Source organism: Corylus avellana, chromosome 5, assembly GCF_965113065.1.
Source record: "Corylus avellana chromosome 5, dhCorAvel1.hap1.2, whole genome shotgun sequence".
Classification (NCBI taxonomy): Eukaryota; Viridiplantae; Streptophyta; class Magnoliopsida; order Fagales; family Betulaceae; genus Corylus; species Corylus avellana.
In genome coordinates this window covers 24,077,569-24,103,369 of record NC_142494.1, presented here as the reverse complement: position 1 = coordinate 24,103,369, position 25,801 = coordinate 24,077,569, and the positions used below count along the sequence as shown (strand labels likewise).

Here is a 25,801-nt window from a genome sequence, read left to right as displayed (position 1 = left end):
CAAACAATTCGACTCATCTGCACAAAACCTTTCTTAACAAAATTCACAATGGCTAATACATATGGCTACAACTCAAATCAACTCAGAAAAATGGCTAATACATATGACAGTCCCTTTGAAGCTCAGCTTCTCCTTGGTCCCCGCTTGGTCTCAAAAATTTCAGGTGCGCACGCTTGGTCTCGATCCACCTGCCCGGGCGCCAGCAAACCCACAACCAGACATCGGCGCCGGCCAGCATCCCGGCGTGGGTCTGCTGGGCGTTCAGCCAGACCAGAAAAAAACAGAAAAAACACAACCCCAATCAGCCAAACCAGAAAAAACAAAACCCAAACTCCAAATCAAGAGAGACCCAACAAAATCAACAAAGAAAATTTCTTAAGCTGCTAGACCCACGGCGTTCGCAGACCCAGAACGCTGCTGGGCGTTCGCCAAACCCACGGCGCCATAGGTCTGGCGAGAACCATTCGTGTGCGCCGCAACCCATTCTGTACATAGAAAAATCGACGAAACCCATTCGTGTGCGCCGCAAATTCGAAACCCATGAACGAAAGCTGCAGAGAGGGAGAGACGTTCAGAGAGGGAGAGCCTTCTTGGTGAAAGAGATGGTGTTTCAGGGAGAAGAGGAAGAGTATTTTTGATTGTTTTTTTGATGGGTTCGATTTACTAAAGAGAAGAGGAATTGAATAGGTGTTTCAGTTGTATTGTGTAGTTGTGCAATAAGGTGAGGTGTCAATCAACTATTGGATGCTGCAAAAGGTAGAGTTTACAGACGGACCGCATAGTAGGGGCACTCTTAAAAATAATGTCAAATGTCTATAAATATTTAAAATACACATTAAATTCTTAACATTATTAATAGCAGTTTACTTACTTAGACTAAATTTAATATGTTTTTTAAATGTTTATAGACACTTTGACAATATTTTAAATGAATTAAAGAATATTTTCTCTAAACTGGTTTGAAGGAAATTTCTATTCCCATTTTTTAAAGGGAACATTTTTAGTGCAAATCTAGTAGCGGAAAATGACAACCAAAAACTGAGAAGTCAATAATTTTGTCAAAAATTATTTTCGACTGAAAATATTTTTTGTCGAAGCCCTGCTTAGTTTTATATTTAACCTCTTATCACCAAAGAGATGAATGGTGTAAAAACAACCATATGGAAATAACATCAAGAAGTACTAGATTTTTGTTTAGTTTGAAAATTTCATGTGATATCCTTTTTTAAATAAGCAGTTCAATTTTGACCACATCCATTGCTTGAATAATAGGCCAATAGCTGCTGGGACCTGTAATATTCTTTCCCAAGCAACAACTTACAAGGGCTAGAAGAAGCAATAAAAGGCATAAATGCCTTAACAACTCCCATTGATTTTGCATAAGTCATGAATATGCTTAGCTCACATTGCAATACAAATCCCTTCTTTGTCTCAGGGTCTACTTATTTTGAGCACTATCTCAAGGATGTAAGCAGCACAAATAGTACACACATATCCCTTTCTTAGGTGTCTCTGGCTGATGTGCACTCTAATTTGGCTTTAGGTTAGACCTAGATGATCCACTGAAACGCCGGTGCTTACCAGGCGGGACGGCTTTGATAGCTATGTCCACGACCCCTCCCAACATAGCCATAGCCATAGCCATAGCCCCTTCCATAATAACCACCACGTGATCGGCCACCTCGATAAGGTCCACGACCTCCACGACCGCCCCAGGGCCTTGGCAAATAGCCAAATGTCTGCATGATCATCATCATCAAAGGAAATTTAGTAAAAATAATACTGCACCCTGGATGCTAACAAAGAGAACCGACAGGCATTGCAATAGCAATGCACGTTGGAAACAAATTCAGCACTTGAATAATTCAGAAAACAATAAACTGAAAATGAGAACATTCACAGATAACATGGAATTAATTTCTTCTATCTCAAAAAATCCTGTCACGTGGGAAAAAAGAACAAAGTAAAATACCTCGGAATCTTTTCTCAATTGATCAGAAAACTTGGTCCTCCCATTACGTGACTCACGGTCGAGAGCATCACAAGACAGGGAATCGAAAAAGTCATCCTTAACATAAACAGGCTGAAGAACAAGAAAGCCAATATTAAACAAGATCCAATCGTTAAAAACTTGACTTTCTAATTTTTTGAGAGTGGGACTAATTGGATCATATTACCTTGGTCTCATCGTTTGATACTCCACCATCAACTTCAGCTTGGGAATTATCTTCATCTTCTTGAGTTCTATTACTTTTACCAAGATCACCCCAAACTTCATCCTTGTTGAATTTCTCATTCATTGCTATAAAATCAAACTCCTCTGTGAATCTGGTCACTGGGCGTGCAATCTGCAAGACCAAATTTTTTCAACTAATGAAAAATAATACAAAATCACCAACTTGTAATATTTGTGGGACCAAAAAAAAAAATCCAGGCCAAACGTGTAGTGGCCTAAGGTAAAAAGTGTGAAGTCCTACAGAGGCAAAGAGGGGTCAAGCTTGTGTGCGCCATCTGTCTAAGAAAGTAACAATCCATATGACAAAACCATGACACAGTTCAAAGTTCTGTCAATTAACATATATTCATATCCACATAGATACATAGATTGAACCATCATTATGACTAGAAGTTAGATAAATATGTTAAAATAAGTTTTAGTTTTTCTGAAACTTCTGAACTAAAACACATATGATATTGGAAAACCCAATTTAGTTCATTTAAATAATTTTCTTTGAACGGTAAGTTACACGAGCATCTAATGGGTCATGAATCCACATGATCTTACACTTCACCCCATGATCTTATAAGAGCTCATTGGCAACTTAGTTCAGTTAAACATTACCAGTTGAGCCAGAAAATTATTCTTGATTCATCTGAAAACTGGTCATATGATGTATAATTACTTAAGCTTCACACGTTAGAAATCAGTGACTGTAAAAATCAAGATTTACATGTGTTTTTGAGCATCACAAAAAAATTCAAAAATTCGTTCACAATTCACTTTTTCTCTTTTCTTTTTTGCAACGAAGTGTATGAAATTTAATCCCACACTAAATTTTGGTCTTTTTATTCATTTAACTTTTTGTCTGACTGGATGAGTGACTGAAAATTTTAAGCCAGGCGCCTGCTTCTTACTAAAACAGAAACAATGGATGATACAGGAAACCATGTAAGACCAACCTTTTTCAGTTTAAATGGGTTGAAAAAATGGTAAAACAAAGAGTAAAAATATGTTCCCAAGCATCAATTCACAAAAGATTCTTGTGCATAAAATTACATGTATTCTTGAGTGAATAAATTCAGATGAAACTTGAATCAACAAGAAATGTATGCCTTTTATTTTTACTTTTAATTTCTCCTTTTTTTTACAGGCCTACTTAAAAATGTATTGTCAGCAAAATTACCACTTCTTAAACAGGAAGAACGCATGACAAAGGGCACATGTAACACCAACTTTTCTCAGTTAATGTTTTGAGGTGGTGTTATAGATTTATAGCCACATCAGGCAGGGAGATGGGATCGTTCATGGGATGCAGGTCTCTTTCTTCACCACAGAGCTTCACGTTTAATGACGTGACACATAACAAAATACAGGACAATTTAAGGAGACCACAGTAATTTGTTCTATCTTAATGGAGTCTAACATCATTTTGTAACAGAACTTAAACTGAATCATTTTATGTCCCTTGGTACTTCTGCAGAGATAGTTGCATCAAGATTTTTTTTTTTTTGATAAGTAAAACAGTACACAACTTTATATATAGTTGCATCAAGATTTTAAGAGGAACATTATCTCATTTCATCTCAACATTGGTGATGTCAACAATAAAACCATGTTCACTGTAAGCATCAATTGCATAGGGAGGGGTTTTGTTCAACTCTTACTATTTAGCAAATAAAAAATAAACCCAAAACAAACAGAGAATAGAAAAAAGGATACTGAACCCAATGATTCAACAAGCTTGAAAATTTAAAGTCAGTAGACGTAGAAAAGTATCTTTTTATGATTTTTCATGATTCCTCAACAAACATAAATTACTAATTATTCCAGACCTTTCATCTATGTGTGTGCATGTGGGTTGATTCATTAATTAGCAAACAATACAAGACAACCAAAAACAAAAATAGCAACCCAGTGAAACTGGCAAGGTGCAAACTTAGTCACAATATAAGGGTATAATTAAATGTCTCCCATAGATTCACAAGACACTGAACAAATTAATACCTTTGATACCAAATCTGATGGTTAAGATATTACAACTAGACAGTGTTGAGACCTCGTATTTAAAGATGATAACAACAGGAACAAAATTCAGAGAGAAATTTGAAGCATCCACATGTTTTGGCAACACACATTTCAAAAAAGTTCCACTTGGCTTACTCTTCATTATGGTCCATGGAACACAGAATCAGCTTCTTTAAGGTTCAGATTAAGATGACTACAGTATACAACATAAAAGAAAGTCTGAGAAGTGAGAATTGATGAAAAAAGTAGCACATACCCCATTTCCTCTTCCTCTTTCATGTCCTCCTCTATTACTATGATAATGTGTAGGAGCTCCATATAGCTAGAAGGGAAGGGGGGAAAGTGACAACAAAAAAGCACATGTTAAAATGCATGTCATTTTTCGAGCCAGGCATTAATCTTCAAGTCAAAGGTGTGCAACCAAAATGCAGGAATGAATCCCAGTATCAATTTCCACGTAAATTCTCTCTCCTCCCAGTCTAAACATTTTTATCCTCCTCTAATATTATTCTCTATAGTTACAGAGCTTGGAAAAATTTGAAGTAAATGCGCATGACTGGGAAGCATAGCTAGGGACAATAAACTAAAGTGTGTGGGCAGGAAAGAAATCTATCCAAGCTGCTATTAACAGCAGGAGCTTGGTCTTTTGTACGAATTATAAAATGGGTTGACATGATGCTCACATTGAATACATGTAATATGCAATGATGCATGTCATACTGTCTTGCAGCAAGCAGGTAAAGAAGAAACCTATTGAATCTTGCCCAAAACATGGTCTGCTTTCTAGGGGCCCTATCTTTAAATAGTCCAGGCCAATAGTGACATGAGGCCAATATTAATGCAGTTTTTGCTCAATGTAAAATAGGTTAACATCTCACGGGCTGTTTACTTCTGTTTTGGGGTGTTCTTCTCGGGCTGCATCTCATGGCTTTCGTTGTTTTTGGGGGATTGTTTTGCTATGCAATGTCATTGTGAATTCTCTCTTGAACAATAAAGTTTCTTTCTCTTGAAGAACCCCCAGCCCCAAGAAAAAAAAATTTTAAGAACTTACCAGGGCAAAAGGTATGTCGTAAAAATGTTATGAGTCATGGGATAGGTATCAAAGTTCCTTAATTAAAGCAATGATGGAAGATTTCCACCGTGAATTGTGAAAGCAATGATGGAAAATTTCCACCATGAATTGTGAAACAAATACCTTATGGTCAGATGGTGAAGGCAGAGGCAATATAGGTTCTCGTGCTTCTGTTGCTGCTATTGATGGTGACAATTCTGATGAAGAAACTTGCACCACCTGAACGTCTCTCTGAGCCGTTTGTGGAGGCTGGGAGGAAGATACTGGTCCAGGCTGCAAAAGCTGGCCTGGGGTTACCAAAGATGGTGTTGCTCCCTCATTCAGTATTGAACTTGGTGTCCCAGCAACAGGGGTTACAGATTCAGACATACTTGTAAATGGCATCACGGGACTAGGGACTTTAGGCTTGTCAGAGATTGATGATGAAATGGCAGCTTTATCCAAACCACTAGTCAATGGAGATACAAATGGCAAGCTGGTGCTCAAAGTTGTAGTAGAAAGAGATTGTGCAGGAGCCTTGCTCGTAATCAAAGTTGTTAATGAGTCTGGAACAATTGCAGAAGACTGGGCAGGAAGTAAAGAAGATTGTGGATTCAGGGTGCCAAGGGTAAAGGGTGGCAACAAAGTAGATGCTGAATCTAACAAAGGTGAAGCTGGCAAATGAGAGGATCCGGAAGGTAAAGATCCACTTGTAGCGGGATATTGCAGAGTCTGCTGCATGGAAGGTGGCATTGACAAGCCAGGTGGGGGTCGAAGCAAAGATTGCTGTTGGGCTGGGAACCCAGGCGCCCCATAATATCCTTGCCAATACATTGGCATAGCAAGCCCATTGACATTTGTGGTTGGAGGAGGAAGTGATGAACCCCATGACCCTAAACTTCCGCTAGGCTGATATAAGGGAAGACTTGCTTGAAGTGTTGGCCCGGGTAGGCCCATTTGCGAAGTATGGGCACCAAGATCTGGAATAGAACCAGTACCAGAAGGACGTGCATTTGTAGATGCAGTTGCTGCTTGAGGATAATGAGACTGCATGAGGAATAAGATAAAGGTCAGTTAAGTTGACTACCTCATCATACATTGTACTCAGGCCTGAGATAAGACCCAAGTTATAGTCATAGAAGCTCTGCCAATCTGGTGACATTTTAAATGCAGTCTATTTTATTTGCTTTTACCTGTATAATTGCAGGATCATAGTGCATAGGCGTTGTCTGAACCGGTGGGGAAGATTTGACCTGCAAATCCTGCAACCAGATGCACAAAAGACTACATTCTGAGGCAATTCAACAATAAAAATAGGCAGATATAATTATGCTGTAGCATACAAAACTTTCACTTGAAAAAGGAAAATGAGACCAGTTTGCAATGTAGCACATAAATCTTCAATCTATAACGCCCAATTTGCAGATGTTTCTAGATTATGTTATTGCAATTCAAGCCAGAAATAAACTACATGATTACAAGCTTGAAGTCCAATATCTTGAAATGCAAACTTCACTAAACAATAATCAAAAGCAGAATTAATCACAAATAAACTGCACTAACCTGCAGTCTGCATTCAATCTTTTCAAAAACAAACTTTCACCACAGCTAAAAGCTTTTGATAATACTTTGGCAATAGGCTCACAAAGTAATCTTTCTGATTATGCTAGGGGCATCCCCACCCATTTTTGTTCAATATAAGAATGATGGTAATTCTTCTTCTTCTTTTTTAGTATGTAATTAGCCCCAAGGAGGAGGGGCAAGGTAATTAGCCCCAAGGGGGAGGGGCAAGGGAGATTCGATGATGGTAATTTTTTTTTATTTTTGGAAACTAACTACCATCCTTTTTGCAATGTCCTCCTCAATGTTTTCAATTTTTGCAATGTCTCCCTTCCACAACCCAAAATAACAAAAATACCCTCCATAAGATTAAAAAAAAAAAAAAAAAAAAAATCAGAAAAAAAAGGTAAGTCATTTTTTATCTTATGGAGGGTACTTTTGGTCGCGGAAGGGGGACATTGCAACCCCAATGCAGATTGTGGGGACATTGCAAAAATTGAAACATTAAAGGGGACTTTGCAAAAAATTATGGTAGTTAGAGAAATGTAAATGTAGTTAACCCTATTTTTATAAAAGTAATTGCAATTTATTAAAAGGCACAACCCAAGTACACAAGAAATAACAAGAAAAACATCTAGCTAGAAGAGGAAAAAGATCAATAACAACATGAAAGCTAGAAATATTTTAGTCAAGGGTAGATGTCCAATGATAAAGAATCTTGAAGAAAAAATTATTTAATTCCTCGACCATCTATTCACGGTCTTCAAAACTCCGATCATTTATTTCCCTCTAAAGACACCACTTGAGGCAAGGTGGAGCCATCTTCTACATTGCAGTATTACGAAGCCTACCAAATTGCCCTTTCCAACATGCAAAACGATCTACTACTCGACTAGGCATAACCCAAGCCAATCCTACAATTCTAGTTGACACCTATTGTCTTTTACCACCATTCTGATTTGAGAATAAATTTCATAAAATCAATATTTGCCATACCTTGATGTCACTTCCTCGGAAGAGGATGTACTCATAAATTTTATCACTTGGAAGAAGTTGTGGACCATCCTTTTTTCGCCCTTCCGTTCCAAATGATCTCACTGCAATGTCAACAAGTATAAATTAGAGCCAAAACTCAATTTGCATCTCTATAATGTCAATGAAAAAGAAACATGGAATAACTTAAGACAAGTGTACCTAGTTTATTTTTCTTCCTCTTCCCTGTAGTACTTGATTTATTTTATTTTTACTAACTAAATAATTTATTTATTTTTGCTTTTGTCTTGGTTCTCATTATTGACCATTCTATTTATTACAGGAAAGAACAGAATATTTTAGCAAAAAAGAAGAAGAAGAAAATCATGTTTGGCATAGATTCCATAAGTAAAATGCTTACTTCTCTGGGCATTTTGTGATTGGACCAACATCCAATAAGAAATAAAAAATCCCATTATTACTGAGAGTTTTACAAGAACTAATTTTTATAAAATTAAGAGCCCCAGATTTTAAGATACTGATCAGAATCTTAATGACCCTAAAAGAATAAGAGTCCCAAAGAGAGAGAGAGATGCCTTTCCCAATTGCAACAGTTTTGTTCATTTACTTCTTAACAGCAGTTTTCTAGCTTTGATATATAAACAGTATTCCCTCACTCATCCAAGTAGCATTGCCATGCAAATGAAATATGAAACTATGGTGTAAACTGTTAACCAACATGTGTTGCCTCATACAACAGCAACTAAGAGTCCTGAAAGTCGTGCAGTAGAAAATCGTGAATCAACAAATTCTGCAGATCACGTGGATAGTGCAGATGGGAGGATAACAAACATGGCTTCAGTTACGTAGAGTCTAATGACAGGATTATATTTGAATTTCAGTAGTGTAGATTTATCTTCAACAAACTCAAATTTACAGGGCATATAAATGTTAATACAATACACTGTTTTGGGTTACTTTGAACCAAAACAATTCTACAGAACTTTTCATGAACATACAAGAACTCATTCTGCAATGGTGTGAAATAAGCTGTCATTATAGTCCGAGCCCAAAACATCACTGCGTGACTTTTGTAATCATAACCACGATTGTGAATTATTATCTCATATAATTCTTTGTGTTTATTTTGTTCAAAGTTGAAATGATAGATAATCGTCCCTCAAAGATCCCGCAGTCTAAAAAGAAGGATTTTTACTACCATTGCTGTGATGGGAACATTATTAATGCACATAAAATTATCAGTGAAAAAAAAAAAGATAAAAAAAAAGGAGCATCTCAAAGTTCAAATCCATAATGCATACCTCCTCTTTTTACTAACAAAGCAATACAATCAAACATTTTATAAGTCAACTTAAGCATATCTCACCCTATTTTCCAATATATTCCATCACTTGCATACAATACTTAGACGAATCAGACCCTTTCATCTTCATTTTCAATTAACCATTTACTAAGAAAGGTTAAAGTAATGATTAAGTGATTAAATTTATCGTTTCCTATCAACTTAAGCTTTTGAGATAAGTGGTAATTTAACATGATATCAAAGTCAGGAGTCCTGAGTTCAAACCTTGACTCCGTCAATTTACTCTCATTTAAATTAAAAAATATTTCATGTGTTAGACCTCACATATTAAAAATGAGTTTGAGCTTACAGATGAGGATAAATATTAAAGTAATGATTAAGAGATTAAATTTACTCCGGTAAGCTTAAGTTTTTGGGATAAGCGGTTATTTAACATGAACCATTAACGAAACTATATTTCTTGACAAACATAGGAGTTGTTAGACATGATCATAAACACATATACATACATAACCATGCATTATTATACACGGAGAAAAATACTAAGCGTCCTGAACTTCCAAAGCAAGCATAAAACAGCTTCAATCTGTCACTCAGTAACAAAGCAACAAAAACCCGTTATAAATTAACAAAACCCCCAACCTCAGAACCCAAAAATAGCAGAGACCCAGAAAGCAAACCCCCCTAATTTATACTTCCATGCATATAAACGTAAAAATGCATTTTTCATATACCATTGCTCAAGCCGATGCTGGACTCCTCGGTATTGATGTCAAAGAGAACGCCTTCATAGCGAATTTCGGACTTGGAAGTCAAGCTGATCAAGCAGCCGAGATACGAATCAGCAGACCCAGAAGATCTGGGAGCTTCTGCTGCTGCCATGGCTTTAAGGTTTCGGTTTCTTCTTCTCGAGTAGAAGAAAGCAGACACAGAGTGGGGAAAGCGAGCAAAGAATCTCTTACAAAGCCCTACTTCATGAGTGCCACTGGCCAAAACTGAGCGTTTTTGGTTCTTTTTCAGTTTTCCTTTTTCTTTTTCTTCTTTTAAAATGGCAGAAGTAGTTTTTTTTTAAAAAAAAAAAAACTAAAATTATGTTAAGAAACAGTTATTTTTTAGTTAATTTGTCACTTTCTAAAAACATTTCACATCATATTCTATAAATTTATCTATATTATATTTAAATATATTTTTTATTCTTACTTTGCCCTTTATTTATTTCAACGATCATATTTCCATCAAAATGTCAACATCACATCATCATCATTCTATTCGCCTTAATAGTATATAGTCAGAATTTTTTTTTAAACGGGATTGGATAAACTTTTTCGATTCGGTCTATAAAAATGATAGATATCTATTTTTTTAATAACATATGAGATGTATATGAGTTTTTAATATTATTTATTTTAACTTTGTCGTTACTGATAAAAATATGTGTATCTCACATGTTCAAATAATACGTGTCATCTTTATAGACGAAATTGGAAGAAATTTTTTCAACCCAGTTTAAACGAAAACACTCTCCATAGTATACCATTTTTTTTAAAAAAAAAAATTGTATACCATTCCAATTATCTTGCTTGCAGTTTTGTTGCCTTTTTAATACCGTGCTTTTTACTTGTAGACGAATTTTTGTTAAATAAATATCTAAAAATAATAATAAGGGAATATGATGTATTAAATCTAATTTTTGAACGTACCAATATTATTAAAGTATTAATTAAATAATTAAACTGACATTGTTAGTAGCTTGGACTTTTATGACAAGTGATGATTTAACATGAATATCAAGTCACTCACACGTGAGGATGAGTAATATTTGTTTGTCTTTTAATTTAATTTTTACTTTTTTACAATAATTAATTTAAAGATTGATGAACGTTGTCACAACAATCCAGTAAAATTGGGATGAATTCAAATAATCTTCTCTAAAATGTTTATTGCTTGAATCAATAGTTATTAAGAGCCTACTAAGGATTGCGCTTAATAAATTGATCTTTTAAGTAAAAAAATGATTTTTGGCAAACGTTTCATTTTTAAGTTTTCGATAAAAATGCATTTTAGTCATTTTTAGAGTAAAAAAGTTAAAAAAATTAAAATTAAAATTTTTTACCATGCCAACTTTTGTTTGGTGCAACTTTTTAAGTACTAAAAATATTTTTTTAACTCGTTTAACGCAATTTCAAAAATGCCATAAAGCTTGAGGCTGCAAGTTATTTTTTTGACTAAATGGATGTGCCATCAATCTCAACTTTTGTTTATATTTGCAGTTTTTGTTTTTATGTGCAATTGTCTTTACTTAGATCAATGGCTTTGATTTGATATTTTGTTGGAAGATAATTTCAATCCCAAGGTAAGCAAACAGCCAAATCACTCAGGAAACTTCCCTAGTCACAAATCTGCACTGCTGGTGCATGTATTTATATTTGGCTGTTTGAAAAGCTGATTTATTTTTTCAATCATCATTAACTATGTTGTTTGGTGCTTGGTGCTTTCACTAGGCTCATTTTCGCCCATAATTTGGCCCTGTCAAATATAGACCCATGATTTGGTAGGCTTTAGGTTTTATTGGTATTCTAATATTTAAATTAGGTCTTTGTCAATTTTAAGAACGAAAAAAGAAAAAGAAAAAAAGTATTAAAGGATAAATAATACTTTCTCCTTAAACTATCACTTCAATTGCATTTATACCTCAAAACGCATTATTTTAGTGAGAACAAGATCATTTTCATTTCATTTGAACCGGATAATATCCATTATAGTAGAAGAATATTTTTATTTTTTCACTTTTTGAATAAACAAAAATACTCTTCTACTATAACTAATTGATTTTCTTTAGTTCAAATTAAATGAAGAAGATTCTAATTCATTTTAGTGATGGTCATTGACATAGTCACCCTTTTAGTATAATAGATGGCGATGGTTGTGCGACCACCTCCATGGTGACCACATGGCCACCTACCATCTATTCAAAAGCCTTGGTATAACAAATGAAGGGTGGCTATGTGACTATCATAACGGATAACTTTAAATATTTTAGTAGTTTGTATTCCAATTGCAGTTGCAAACAAGGCTCACTAGAACTAGGTTAATTGAACAAGGTTCAAACAAAATTCTTTGCTACTACCTAGTATGAACAAAACTTCGAATGAAAATGCCCAATTCCAAACATTCTTTATGGTAAACCTACTCCAAAGCCTCGAAACCATACTCTTACTTCATTAAAATCATCACCACAACCCAAATATGTCACAAATAAAATATTATCAAACTTTCCGAAAACCCTACATACAATGCCCCAAAACCTCTCAATCTTCATCAAAATCAAAACTTCAACAAATCACCTCTACAACACCATCACACCACTCTTTCTTGCATCTCCAATCACCAAAACTTTACAACACAACTAAGATCAACAACAAAATTTCACACAATATTCAATCTAATGTATTTAGTAAATCACAAGCTTAGAATGTCAAAACTAAACCATGATGATTAGGGTTTTTATCTTAGCTTTCTTTCTCTTTCTCTCTTGGACGAGCGAAATGGAGGAAATATGGTTTCCACTTTCATTTTCAGCATCTAAATAGACAACTTTTTTGACACTACATAATTGAGTTCAAACGAAATATACTTATGTTTGAGTGACACATGCCGAATTGCGCTACATCTCACTAACTTGCACAACTGTTGACATGTGAAGATGTTCCGTTCGAACGAACGACACTTTGCATCATTCAAGCGCTATCATACGAGATTCGATTTTTGGCCATTCATTTTTCTGTGCGTGCTTTCAACTAGCACATGGCATCCCTTCCGTTCGAACGAGGTTTTTTGGTTCTACAAAATGTGTTAAGCTTTAAACTTGAGTTTTCAACCCTTGATCGGTCTAATGTCCACGGGCCTTATTATGCTCAGTTTAATATGGCCAGAACATGTTTTTTTTTTTTTTTTATTAAAAAGAAAATTATATAATTGTTCTTATCCATTACAATCTTGTCGATCAGGATTTTCCTAATCAGGCAAGGGAACTCTTTCTCACATACTTGGGCCAAAAAATAGCCTTTTTTTTTTTTTCTTTTTTTTTTCTTTTTTTTTTCAATTATAAGGAATCTTAATCCAGCCACACTACTATAGTCTATAGAAAACATGACAAAGGGGAGAATGCATGTCAATTCATTAGTTGTGTATCTTTTGTATGTGAGATGCTCGTCTTGTTGACTATTATTGGCATGTGGTCATCAATTTGATTAAACAATATCTAATGACTGACCAATTATTTGCCAACTTATTCACTGACCCATTTAACATTTTTACATTACTTGTTTCTTTTATGAAAAGTCTATGTTTAATGTTAATATAATAATATAATAGTTCTTACATACATTAGAATATAAATTTATTTAAAAATAAATTATTCTCACTTTTGCCTTTAACATATAAATTTATTTTCCCCTCTTAAAAACAAAACAATTTAAAGGAAGTTACAGTATGAACCTAGGAGATAATTAATTATTTTTATCGTCAATTATTCAAAAAAAAAAAAAAAATTGCTGTTAATTAAGGACTTTATTATTTTTCTTTTTTAAGAGAAAATCAATCTAATTTCATTAATAGTGGTCAAGAGCATAAAAGCTCTTATAATCACACAACATACAGTTTTGCAAGATTATAGCCGAAGCTAAAAGATTATACGTAAAAAAATCGAAAATATAACAGATCTTACAATGAAGAATCAATTTATGATGGCAAATATCCACTATCCCAGCCCGATCTTCAGATTATAGAATAGATCTACTAACGCAGACTCCTTTCGAGAGCACAGGAAGCCATTTCCCAGGTATGAGCAAAAAATTCACACCCAAACCATTCCCCTCTTGACCCGAAAGTTAGAAGCATTATTCAAGTCCTCAGCCCAACAGCTAGGACCATAAAATAAAAACAACAATAACAACAACAACAAACAAACAACAACAATAATAAAAAACAAAAACAAAAACCCCCATAAGCAGCAGTGCAGAAGCACGACATCGTAGACATCCATTTCGGAAGACACGCCTTGGCTGAAGAAAACAATCATATCTAAGGTTGAAGAGACTAGATTTGGATCTAGATCTAAAGCAACCTGCGAGAAACGGAGACCGGTGGAGCTTACAGAAAAGATGCCGAGCACTGTTACCATGAAAAGAGGAGGAGAGAAGATTTAGATCTAGATCTTCCCTCTACTTGAAGTTTTTCTTAGTGTTGTTTAAATGAAAGGAGGGAGAAGAATTTTAGACAGAACACTCTTTCTTTGCACTTTGCATTTCTAAATACTTAAAAGTAGTTAATTAAGGACTTTTATTCCTTAACAAAAGGAGCCTTTGACGTTATTCTTTTTAAGGAAACTTACTTCTTAAGTAAAGAGTTTGGTGGAAATCATGGCTGCCCGCCAGGGCTGCAACATAAGCTCAACCTTTTGGTGAAATAAAATATAAGAACAAATAAAATGACCTTTTATGATAAACCATCAATGATACTCTTAAAGATACAAAGAACCTCATAAAAAAAAAAAAAAAGAAAGATACAAAGAACACTGTTAAATTAATGAAGAACACAGTCATCAATGATGATCAAAACACGAAAATAACTTAACTTCATAATGCACTTTCAATAAAATGATTGAGTGACATTCAATAATTATATAATTTCTGTATTGACATGCTAATTGTTCATAACATTATTTATAATCTTTCTTCTTTTTTCTTGTGAAGTCGTGATGGGTTACTAGGGTTTTTAGGAGAGCTAATTTCCGGACACATTATATTGCCAAACGAATCTCTTATCTTCTTTGTTACAAAAGCATTTCCACATTTTTTGTTTGTTTGTTGAATTTCCTCTATAAGAATCATGAGGAAAAGACCCTCATTGATCCCTTTTTTCCTCAGAGAAAAAGAAAGATTGGCATACTCGTGTGATTCTGTGCCATTTATTCTTTATTTCATGGCTTGCTCTACCCCAACGTTCATCTTCTTAATCATTCACCCAAAAGTACATCAAAAATATTTGAGATAGACCAAAATATAATAAAGTAAATTTAACTATTTAAACGATAAATATCACATTAATTTATAAGATTCAAACTAGTGATTTCCGCTTCATGAAACATGATCCCAATCAACTGAACTGAACTATCCTAAGCAACATTCTTTCACTGTTTTTTTTGTAAGAACAACGTGTCCCACATAAACCATCCGTTAATGTTATCCTTAACCCTTTTTGTTAAAGAATTTTCCTTGCCAACTTGCCTAAAGGCTCTTACTTTCTTACAAAGACAGATGAGTCCATAATGATGGCGGAGAAGCCACGTGTGGACAAAAGATGCTTATCTTCAACACCACAGGTCCCCAATCCCCTACTTCCCAAGTTAACAGCTCTTAGACACCGTGGCATTTCCATACCGGTTTATTCCCCGGAACAAAAATACTTGACTTAATTACCAAACCACCCCTCCTCGTTCCCCCAATTTACCCGCTCCCTGCACCAAACCGGCTTTACCAACCGCGGGCCGTTTCGTCATCCCTGGGAGCGTATACGAATCACCCACGTTCTGAATAAAAAAGCCATCGCATCGAAATCCCAGGAATACCCTAGTCAAAAGCATGAATAGTATGCGAAACCGAAGGGTGATTACGTAATTGAGAAAATGAAATTACTGTCGGGGCCCATAAATAAAATAAAGAAAGAACGTGAGGGATCCGCGCAGAGCATAGAGAGTCTGGCACACTCACAGAAAAGTGGTTCTCAGAAAAGAGAGAGAGAGAGAGAGAAAAAAGTGGTTTCGTTTGGAGACGTTATCGGATTTCAAATCTCCTATTCGCCGGAATTTGGGAACTCCGTTCACGTCCGCCACTAGGGTACCCTGCTGGTAGGAACAGCGTATAGATAAATTACTCGAAGTTGAAAGAGAGAGAGAGTCAGTCAGTCACAGAGGAGGGAAGAGTTCATTTCCGAGCGACGTCGTATTGAAGACTTGGAAAAAATAGGGATTTTGAAGAAGCTAGTGTTTCCTTTCGGAGACGCTAGGGGACTGATTCCGGTGGGGTTTCGGTGTGCTTATGAAGTTGAATTGGCGATCTGTAATTCCAGGCTTTGCTGAGGGGCAGTTGTGGAAAGTTTCGTGATGTTCGCGACGCCGCAGAAGAAGGTGTGGTCCGGCTGGTCGCTCACGCCCAGAAGCGGGGCCCAGAAGGTCGGAGTCGGGTCGGGTCCGAACTCGGACTCCGGCGCCGACGGGAAGGGAAAGAGCGTAGTCGTGACGCCGAATTCGGGTTTGGTAGTGGAAAATGGTGGGACAAATGTCTCGGTGGAGGCGGGCGGGGACACGGAATCACTGGCCGAGAATTTTTCGAGGCTTGAAAACGAGGTTTGCGGGTTATATTTGGTGTATAATGCTTGAATTTTTGTGGGTATTGGGTGTGTTAGATTGTTTTGCTATTTGGGTTACTTGGTGGTGTTGCTTTCAGTGTTTTTGTTATGCTATTTTTATGGGTTTTTGTGGCTGTCGACTTTCGCTCAGTTGGGATAAGAAAAAGCGTTTGAATTCGCCTTTTTTTTTTTTTTTTTGCACTTTTCACGAGTTTTCTTGGACTCTTTTTAACTGGGAGTTAGAGTTGGTTGGTAATTTGGGTAAAAAAGAGAAACTTCTTTATGTGGTTGGAATGTTGGTATACTGTTCTTAGCAGTGTGACAATGCTTTATTGGTGTGGTAGTTGTTTGCAATGTAGATCGGGCAATTCAAGAAACGTTGCACTTTAATATGAGGGCGTTATGGCGGCCCAAAATTTCTTGTTCTTTTGTTTTTCTCTGTTCGTCTTATTTCAAAAGAGGATGTACCTAGAAGATGGAATTGAAATTAGAAGCCTAATATATATATATATATATATATATATATATATATTTTTGAAGGGGGGGGGGGGGGGGGGATGGTAGCTGTGACTGTTAAGAGAGACTGGAAAAAGTAGGAAATGGGTTTTGCTCTTTGCCTTTACATGGTTAATTTTGGTGGAACATGCTATTAGGAGTGAACAGAAGAATTGCATTTTTTTGGTGGATGAAAGCCAAAGAAAAGTTGTGTGATAAGAGTTATGTCTTTCCTTGAAACTTCTGTTTAAGCAATATGTATGGTTTTTTACAATAAGCATGTCCTTGGTCGTACATGTTTAGGTAATATCATGTTACCGCTTAACTGTATTTTTTCTGTGTATTCATTGTCTTCATTTTGTGTATCATGGGTCTTAAACATTCTATCATCACAGCTTCTATATGTCTTTTTAACAAAAAATATTCTGTTTAAAATCTGGGCAACAGAAGATTTGGGCTTATATAAGGTTACTGTAGTTTTTGATGTTGTTGCATTCATCAATGTTGTTGCCTCTGAGATGATTGGGAATTGGTAAATGCTGCACTGTGCCAAAAGGAAAGCATTGAAGCTGAGAATTAGTATTCAAGGAAAGTTGGAAACAAATTGTGGAATAAGGTTGATTTTTTTAAAATAAAAAAATACAGTTATCATAAAGAGGAGAAGAAGAAAAGATAACTTGGGCATCAAACTTTGTTTTCCTAAGCATTATACCTAGGGTTTCCTTGGTATCCACCTTAGAAAAGGATTACATCCCACAAACTTCAAGAGTATTGCTGCAAACAGAAATTCTATTAAAGCTTGTTCTGTATTGCATTGAAAGTGTTCATTAGTTTTTTCAGAAAATTAAGCCTAACCCTAATATGGCTTGAACCTAATGGCCTTTGACTAATAGGTCCAAACTAAATAGTTGATGGAACTTACAAATAAAATCCCAAATCATAATAACTAGTCCTATTGTAGAACCTGTATCCAAAAATATAAAATTACTAAAGTACGCTCGACCCCTAGTATGAAATAAAAACTAAATTAAAATAAAAGAGGTTTCTTGCTGCCTACATCAACTGGTGGTTATCGGATGAATTGGCTGGTTTGATTAACTGGTGGAACCTGCCTTGGTGCATTTGGGGGATTTCAATGATTGTCGTAGGGCGGACCCAAGTATGCCTTTGGTAAATTCTAGTGAGAGATTGGGTGATGCCTGCTTTAGTCCAACTATGTTGGAATTCTCAGAGTTCATTTTGAGCAGGGGCTCATGGATATTCCTCTTGTAGGAGGGTTTTTTATGTGGTCAAATAAGAGAGATCCTCCCTTGTGCTTGGGTTAAATATTTCTAGCTTTCATGTTTTTCTTTATCTTTTTTCTTTTGCTAGCTAGGTGTTACTCTTGTATACTTCTCATGTGCTTGGGTTGTGCTTCTTAGTAATTGCATTATCTTATCAAAAAAATAAAAAAGACCTTCTGTATCTATCCTTTGAACTACTACCAGGATACTTTTCATATAAAGATTGATGGATTTTATTTAACTGGATGCACAAATGCCTGATTAATGTACCTAGGTACTAGGCGGTCAAGAGATGTTTTGAACCAAACGAGATTTTTTCCAATTGTTGCCCCTTTTTCTGACGCCTCCTCTTCCTCTTGCTCTCATTTAAAGCATTGACGTTTTAAGGTACAATCTCAAATATATTTACTACATCAACAGTTTTTTTTGAAAACTTGTGGTCGATACCAATTGGTTTATGAGAATCCTAGAGCCAACACTAATTTAATTGGGATAAAGCCTACTCGAGTTTTCAGCAATTCATGTACATGATCAAATACCCTTCCCCCTACCTGTTATCCATTTCTCAGCTTATGGGCAGCATTTAGCCAGCTCTTTGCCTTTTTGGTCTATCTTTGTTCTTTGTTCTTTCCTAGGCACTCTTCTAGATTTACCTTTTTTTTCCTCTCCTAAGCACCCATTTTGGATTTGATCTTTATGCTCATATTTTTGGTGGTATAATTTTTGGTGGTATATTTATGTGTGTCAATATTCAATTAGGTTCTGATTTTTAAGTCATTTACTGTTATTTTTTCATTGTTTTATCTTGTAATCTGATACTTATATTGCTTCCACTCTTCATTTATTATAATATATGTAAGGTGTTGTACTTATCTGATTTTTGATGTTTTGCCAGCTTTTTGACTACCAGTACAATATGGGACTTCTTTTGATTGAGAAAAAGGAGTGGACTTCGAAGTATGAAGAACTTACACAGGCATTAGCAGAAGCAAAAGATGCCCTTAAACAAGAACAAACTGCTCATTCCGTTGCAATATCTGAAGTTGAGAAGCGAGAGGAGAGTTTGAGAAAGGCCCTGGGTGTTGAGAAGGAGTGTGTACTTGATGTATGTTCCTGTTTCTTGCTATATCCATACTACATCACCTATTGCACCTGTCATCACTAACTAACTAAAAGAAGTACATATATTTAAGGAGAAAAGCTACACTTCCCAATTTTTTTTTCCCAAAAGCTGGTTCCCAAATGATATGTCACCATCCCCTGAGATGGTGACACATTTTCCAAAATAATAGATCTCATTTATGATGACATGTAATTTTGGAATCAATTTTTGAAATTTTTTTTGATAAGTGTAGCACTTCTCATATTTTAGGGGATGGCATATAATGTGGGTCCAATTTTTAGTTAAGATTACCACCCATAAACGCCCCTCTTTTAAAAGAAAAAAAAATTTATTTCTCAAATTTTTTTTGAATAGTAAGCGATATCTGTTTGGTTTTGCGTCATGGTTTATGTGTAGAAACATGAATAACTTATTTTTCATTTATTGAGATAATCTCTTAGCAGCAAGTTTTATGCTAAAGATGGTCCTCTGGTCATCCGAATATGATATATTTTTTTTGAAATGATATGATTTTGTCATGAACCCTACGCTTTTTAGGGGAATTCTAAGTTTTACACATGTCGGCTATTGGTCGTGATGTTAACAAACTTTATTGTTTAAAAAGCAAAATACAGATGATATTTGCTAATGTTTGGAGAATGTTGGTTTTGCAGCTTGAGAAAGCTTTGCGTGAAATGCGTTCAGAAAATGCAAAAATCAAGTTTACCGCTGATTCTAAGCTGGCTGAAGCAAATGCTTTAGTCACTAGCATTGAAGAGAAATCTTTGGAGGTAGAGGCAAAATTGCGAGCTGCTGATGCCAAGCTTGCTGAGATGAGCAGAAAGAGTTCAGAAATTGAGAGAAAATCACAGGACTTAGAGGCTCGAGAAGCTGCACTTCGAAGGGACCGCTTATCCTTTATTTCTGAGTATGCTTAATACTTTTGACCTTTGCTCTATCCATACACATGATATATCTGCTCCTGATGTTTTTGCAGTAAATTACTCGGAGAAAGATGACATAGTTCAAATTTTGTTTCTCATTTAAATTAATTGTTTCCATTTCTTGCAGGCGAGATGCTAATGACTCTACTTTGTCTAAGCAAAGAGAGGACTTGCGGGAATGGGAAAGAAAATTGCAAGAGGGAGAAGAAAGACTAGCCAAGGGTCAAAGAATTCTTAACCAAAGAGAGGAGAGGGCAAATGAGAATGATAGGGTTTTCAAGCAGAAAGAAAAGGAACATGAAGAGGCACAGAAGAAGATTGATGCAACTAACATTAGTTTGAAAAGGATGGAAGATGATATAAGCAGCAGGCTTTCAAATTTAACTTTAAAAGAGAAGGCAAGTATTTCTCCATGCTGAGCGGTTGCTAAATGTTTAATTGATTATGTTTTAATATCTCACTTTACTCTTACTTATCAAAAAAAATATCTCACTTTACTCTGGATGCAGGAATTTGATGCTATGAGAAAAAACTTGGAGATTAAAGAGCAGGAGCTGCTTGCATTGGAAGAAAAGCTCAATGCTAGAGAAAGAGTAAGTTGTTGCACCTTGTTCTTTTGATTGGAAGATTCTTTGTGAAACATATCTCAAGTTTAGTGATTGTGTATTATGTTGGTCATCTGACCAATCGAAGTCAATGCTAACCCCCGCATCAGTCATCTTGTTAGTATGTGTATTACTCCGTCTAGTGTGTTTTGGCACTTTTATAATCAGCATTTCAGAGTGAAACTGGTCCAGCAGCTCTAGATTTTTCTGTCTAGGAGGCTGCTGCAATTGCTGCTGCAATTCTAGATTTTTTCAACAGATATTCTTCCCTTTTTATTATCTTTTTGGTTTTTTTAGGGGGGCTGGAGGGTTCAATTTTTTTTTTTTTTTTTTTCTGGATTTATATGTTTTGTTCATTTTTTTCCTATTTGGTGGAGATCTCATTTTTCTTTTCCTTGGATTTTGCTTTCTGTTTTTGCACTTGCAAAGGAAAAACTTAAAAGCAGCATCGGGCAATTGGTAGAGTGTAACATCATTAGTTATCATTTCAAGTGGTGCTCCTGATTTTCTTATGTTTTGTGAAACATCCACAGGATGAGATTCAGAAGCTTCTTGATGAACACAATGCCATTCTGGAAGCAAAGAAGCGTGAATTTGAGCTGGAAATCAATCACAAGAGAGAATCCCTGGATGATGAGTTAAAAAGCAAGGTGGTTGAAGTGGAGAAGAGGGAAGCTGAAGTTAATCACATAGAGCAGAAAGTTGCGAAAAGAGAGCAGGCATTAGAAAAGAAATGGGAGAAACTTAGGGAAAAAGAGAAAGGCCATGAGTCAAAATTGAAAGACCTGAAGGAAAGGGAGAAGTCCATCAGATCTGAAGAGAAGAATTTGGAGAGTGAGAGGAAACAAATTCTTGCTGATAAAGAGGATTTGCTTAGTCTTAAGGCTGAAGTTGAGAAGACAAGGGCTGACAATGATGAAGAGCTGTTGAAGATACGTGAAGAGCAGGATCGGCTTAAAGTAAGTGAAGAAGAGAGGTCAGAATATGTTCGCTTGCAATCAGAATTAAAACAGGAGATAGACAATTACAGGCTTCAGAAAGAACTGCTTCTGAATGAAGCTGAAGATTTAAAGCTGCAAAAGGAGACTTTTGAGAGAGAGTGGGACGAGCTGGATGAGAAAAGAACTGAGATTAAGAAAGGGCTGAAAGAAGTGACTGAACAGAAGGAAGAAGTAGAAAAAATGAAACACTCTGAAGAAGAAAGACTAAAGAATGAGAAGTTGGCAAATCAGGAATATATACAGAGGGAGCTGGAAGACCTTAAATTGGCCAAAGAATCTTTTGCAGCTCAAATGGAGCAAGAGAAGTTGGCAATTGCTGAAAAAGATGAAAGTGAGAGAAGCCAAATGCTTCATGATCTTGAGCTGCGGAAAAGACAACTCGAGACTGATATGCAGAATCAGCTGGAGGACAAGGAAAGAGACTTGCGTGAGAGGGAGAAATTATTTCAAGAAGAAAGAGAGAGAGAATTAGACAATATTAATTACTTGAGAGAAGTAGCTAGGAGAGAAATGGAAGGAATAAAACTTGAGAGAGTTAAAATAGAAAAAGAAAGACAAGAAGCCGATGAAAACAGAAAGCATCTTGAGAAGCACCAAGTGGAAATGCGAAAAGACATTGATGAGCTTGCTGGCCTTAGCAGGAAGTTGAAAGACCAGCGTGAACAATTTATTAAGGAGAGACAACGCTTCATTTCATTTGTTGAAAAACTCAAGAGTTGTGAGAACTGTGGTCAAATCATCTCTGAGTTTGTGCTCTCTGACTTAGAATCTTTATCTGAAATTGAGAATGCAGAGGTTCCTCCTCTGCCAAGACTGGCTAATATTTATTTGAAGGAGGGTGGTCATGGAAATGTGGCTGCTTCTGAAAGGCCAAACAGTGAAGTATCTCCAGTTGTCAGCTCAAGATCTCCAGTTTCTGGTGGAACTGTATCTTGGCTACGCAAATGCACCTCCAAGATTTTTATTTTCTCGGCAAGTAAAAAGATCGAGTCTGCTGCTATTCAAAATTTGGTGGAGGAGGCGCCTTTGTTTTGCCAGAATGTTGATATGGAAGAACCATCCAAGAGGATATTTAGCAGTGAAAATGATGCAGAGCTATCTCTTGGTGTTGCAGCTGGTTCTTTTGATGTCCAGAGGATCCAATCTGACAACAGCATCAGAGAGATAGAAGCCAGCCAAGATCCATCAGCTGATGATCAAAGCAACATCAATAGTAAGGTGCAAGAAGTTGCAGAAGATTCACAGCCATCTGATTTGAATGGTGGTCAGCACAAACCTCGCAAAAGAGGGAGGCCAGGGCATAGGGTTCATAGAACACGCTCTGTGAAAGCAGTTGTCAATGATGCTAAGGCTATACTTGGGGAACCTTTAGAAGCAAATGAGATTGATTATCCGAATGGGAATGCTGAGGGTTCTTATAATAATGCCGAAAGTCGTGGTGATTCTAGTCTTGCAGATGAGGGACTACCAAAAAATGTACGGAAGCGGAGTCGTGCTCAGACATCTCAAATCATGGGGAATGAGCATGATGGCGATGATAGTGAAGGGCGTTCTGATAGTGTTGTGGGTGGCCAGCGCAGGAAAAGGCGACAGAAAATTTCTCCAGCTGTGCAAATTTCAGGTGAAAATCGATATAATCTCCGGAGACCCAAAACGTAAGTTCTTTATCCGTGACTATAAGTAATTTGATATCATTTGGTGTAGACCATCTAGATGAGGTGCTTTTTTATTTAAAGTTTGCTAGTCTAGTGAGAAAAAAAAATCTCACTCCAATTAATTGATTTAAGAAGATGCCTTGGCCTCCTGGGCATGAGGATAAATTGCTTAGCCCGTCAGGAGTGAAAGCTCCTGGATTACCTGGTAACTGGTTTTGGCGGGTGGGGTCAGTTACCTGTAGGAGTTTGATTAATGGTGAGGATTGTTGTACAGTATACGTTTGCGACGTGCAATTAATCTGAGTAAAGTTCTCTTACGATATCAAAAAAAAAAAGAAAAAAAAAAAAAAAAGAAGATGCCTTGTTCATCTGTGGTTGAGCTGAGCAGGCCACAACTTTCATTGCTTTACAGCGTCTGTTAACTTTTCTCAAGCATGTCAGGCAACTAATTCTCGTCTTTACAATTATGGTTTTCAGTGGAGTTACTGTCAGAGCTGCTAGAGCCACATCTGGCCTTAGCAAAGAATATAAGGAAGAGACTGATGGTGTTAGAGTAACAGAGGAGGAAATTCTTTACTCCAAAGCTGCTCCTGCACTTTCAATCGGAGCTGCTAGTGAGAATGGTGGAAGCAGTCACTTTGTGCGGGTGAGGGTATTATAAAGAATTCGGTTTTCCTCTAAATCTCATTAGATTTGTTGGAATGATGTATCTGCATGAACATGTGTGGTCTTTTTTTTTTTTTTTTTTCCCTCCATTTTTTAAGACCATCAATTTCTTTTTAGAATTTCATTCCTTTCTGACATTTTGGTATTTCATCTTTGAGCCCATGTGAGCGGTTGTGCAGTTGCTGAGGGCTCTTAGAGTTTCTGAACTGATTTTTCTGAGTCAACATCTGTGCCTTGTGTGACAGTGTGAGAGGATTACAGACACGAAGGTTGGCGATGTTGATCCAACAAAAAAAGCAGTTGAGATAAACACAGCCATGAGTGAAGAGGTGAATGGGACACCGGAAGGGGCAGTGGAGTACGTTGATGGAGATGAGTACAGAAGTGAATCCCATGGTGACGATGCCGTTGGGGTTGATGTCTTGGATGGGGACGACGATGAGGATGAAGAGTCTGAACATCCTGGTGAAGTCTCAATTGGAAAGAAGCTCTGGACTTTCCTCACAACATAATAAATGCTGGATCCAGTGCCATACAGTGGCTTTGTGTGGATCTTGACTGCATGTACTTTTTTAGATATGCTTTTAGGAGTTTCCTGATGTGTAGTAGTGTGTATCAACAATTCAAATGTAGTTAGAAGCTCGGAAGTATTCAGTTGGGGAATGAGTTTTTCTCTCCCCACTTTATTTTTCTTTCTAGGATTTAGGCTTTTGGGGGGAGGGGGGTGTTTCTATTTTTTAATGAAAGTCCTAGATATTTTGATGTAGTAGTAAGCCAGTGCATATTTTTAACACTCGACTCTCAATTTACACTCTTCCAATTGTTTGTATCAAATGACTTTTTTGCTCTGGAATGATTATTTGAATCCTGTGATCTGAATGTTTCATTCTCTCGCTCTCTTTGCTTGTTATGGTCTTTGGGTAGCTAATTACGATTACTACATATACAACACATCCCAAACCTTATGCAATTACATAATATTATGTTTTGAATGTTTTCAGCAGCAAAATCATCGTTATGCATGTAAATTGTTTTCTTTCTTTTTGATTGACAAAATATAAATCAGAGGAGACAAGCAAATTGATCATTTTCCAAGTAGTAACATGATCACCTTCACATATTGGAAAAATAAGCTTGATTCAGGTGACAATCATGATTACATATATTTGCATTGCATGACAAACGCTACTACTACAGAAAATGCTTATATCATTGAACCGCCGCCAGGGTCTTGGAAATTGGCTATCTCCATCTTTGAATAGCTTTAAGAAGGATGATCGAACCCTTGCCTTTACAAGCAAGGCTCAATCTCCATCTCACCAGAATCTGATTGTATATGGCAAAGTGGAGGCCGTATTTAATTGGTTAGCACCGATGATATAAGCTTGAAGTAGATGGTAGAGCAAAGGATCTCATCAATGGAGCAACAGAAAATGTTTTTTTTTTTTTTTTGGACATGTCCGTACAAGAAGGGGAGAGGGAAATTCGAA

The 25,801-nt window shown here is 36.3% G+C and overlaps 2 protein-coding genes across 2 annotated transcripts; one reads left to right on the top strand and one right to left on the bottom strand.

Annotated features, from left to right (window-relative positions):
• Positions 1-1,332: 1,332 nt before the first annotated feature.
• On the bottom strand, positions 1,333-10,130 carry LOC132180846 (protein decapping 5). The gene is made up of 8 exons (XM_059593822.2): positions 9,888-10,130; positions 7,854-7,954; positions 6,491-6,559; positions 5,442-6,344; positions 4,503-4,568; positions 2,178-2,348; positions 1,973-2,083; positions 1,333-1,739 (listed from the first exon to the last, which is right to left on the bottom strand). Exons 1-8 carry the CDS (start codon positions 10,033-10,035, stop codon positions 1,578-1,580), a joined length of 1,731 nt encoding a protein of 576 aa, XP_059449805.2. The 5' UTR covers positions 10,036-10,130; the 3' UTR covers positions 1,333-1,577.
• A 5,778-nt stretch (positions 10,131-15,908) lies between these two features.
• LOC132180489 (nuclear matrix constituent protein 1) lies at positions 15,909-25,184 on the top strand. Its single transcript, XM_059593333.2, has 8 exons — positions 15,909-16,558; positions 19,234-19,443; positions 20,115-20,368; positions 20,512-20,782; positions 20,894-20,977; positions 21,523-23,645; positions 24,123-24,291; positions 24,557-25,184. Exons 1-8 carry the CDS (start codon positions 16,316-16,318, stop codon positions 24,821-24,823), a joined length of 3,621 nt encoding a protein of 1,206 aa, XP_059449316.2. The 5' UTR covers positions 15,909-16,315; the 3' UTR covers positions 24,824-25,184.
• Positions 25,185-25,801: the final 617 nt, after the last annotated feature.

Bases quoted from the DNA above. Each gene is read 5' to 3' on its own strand.
- LOC132180489 (XM_059593333.2), top strand. From the start codon at position 16,316: ATGTTCGCGACGCCGCAGAAGAAGGTGTGGTCCGGCTGGTCGCTCACG. The intron at 20,369-20,511 runs GTATGCTTAATA...CATTTCTTGCAG, and splicing joins CGCTTATCCTTTATTTCTGA to GCGAGATGCTAATGACTCTA. The intron at 24,292-24,556 runs GTGAGGGTATTA...CTTGTGTGACAG, and splicing joins GAAGCAGTCACTTTGTGCGG to TGTGAGAGGATTACAGACAC.
- LOC132180846 (XM_059593822.2), bottom strand. From the start codon at position 10,035: ATGGCAGCAGCAGAAGCTCCCAGATCTTCTGGGTCTGCTGATTCGTAT. The intron at 7,955-9,887 runs GTATATGAAAAA...TTGACATTGCAG, and splicing joins CAGCATCGGCTTGAGCAATG to TGAGATCATTTGGAACGGAA. The intron at 6,560-7,853 runs GTATGGCAAATA...ATCTGGTTGCAG, and splicing joins TCCGAGGAAGTGACATCAAG to GATTTGCAGGTCAAATCTTC.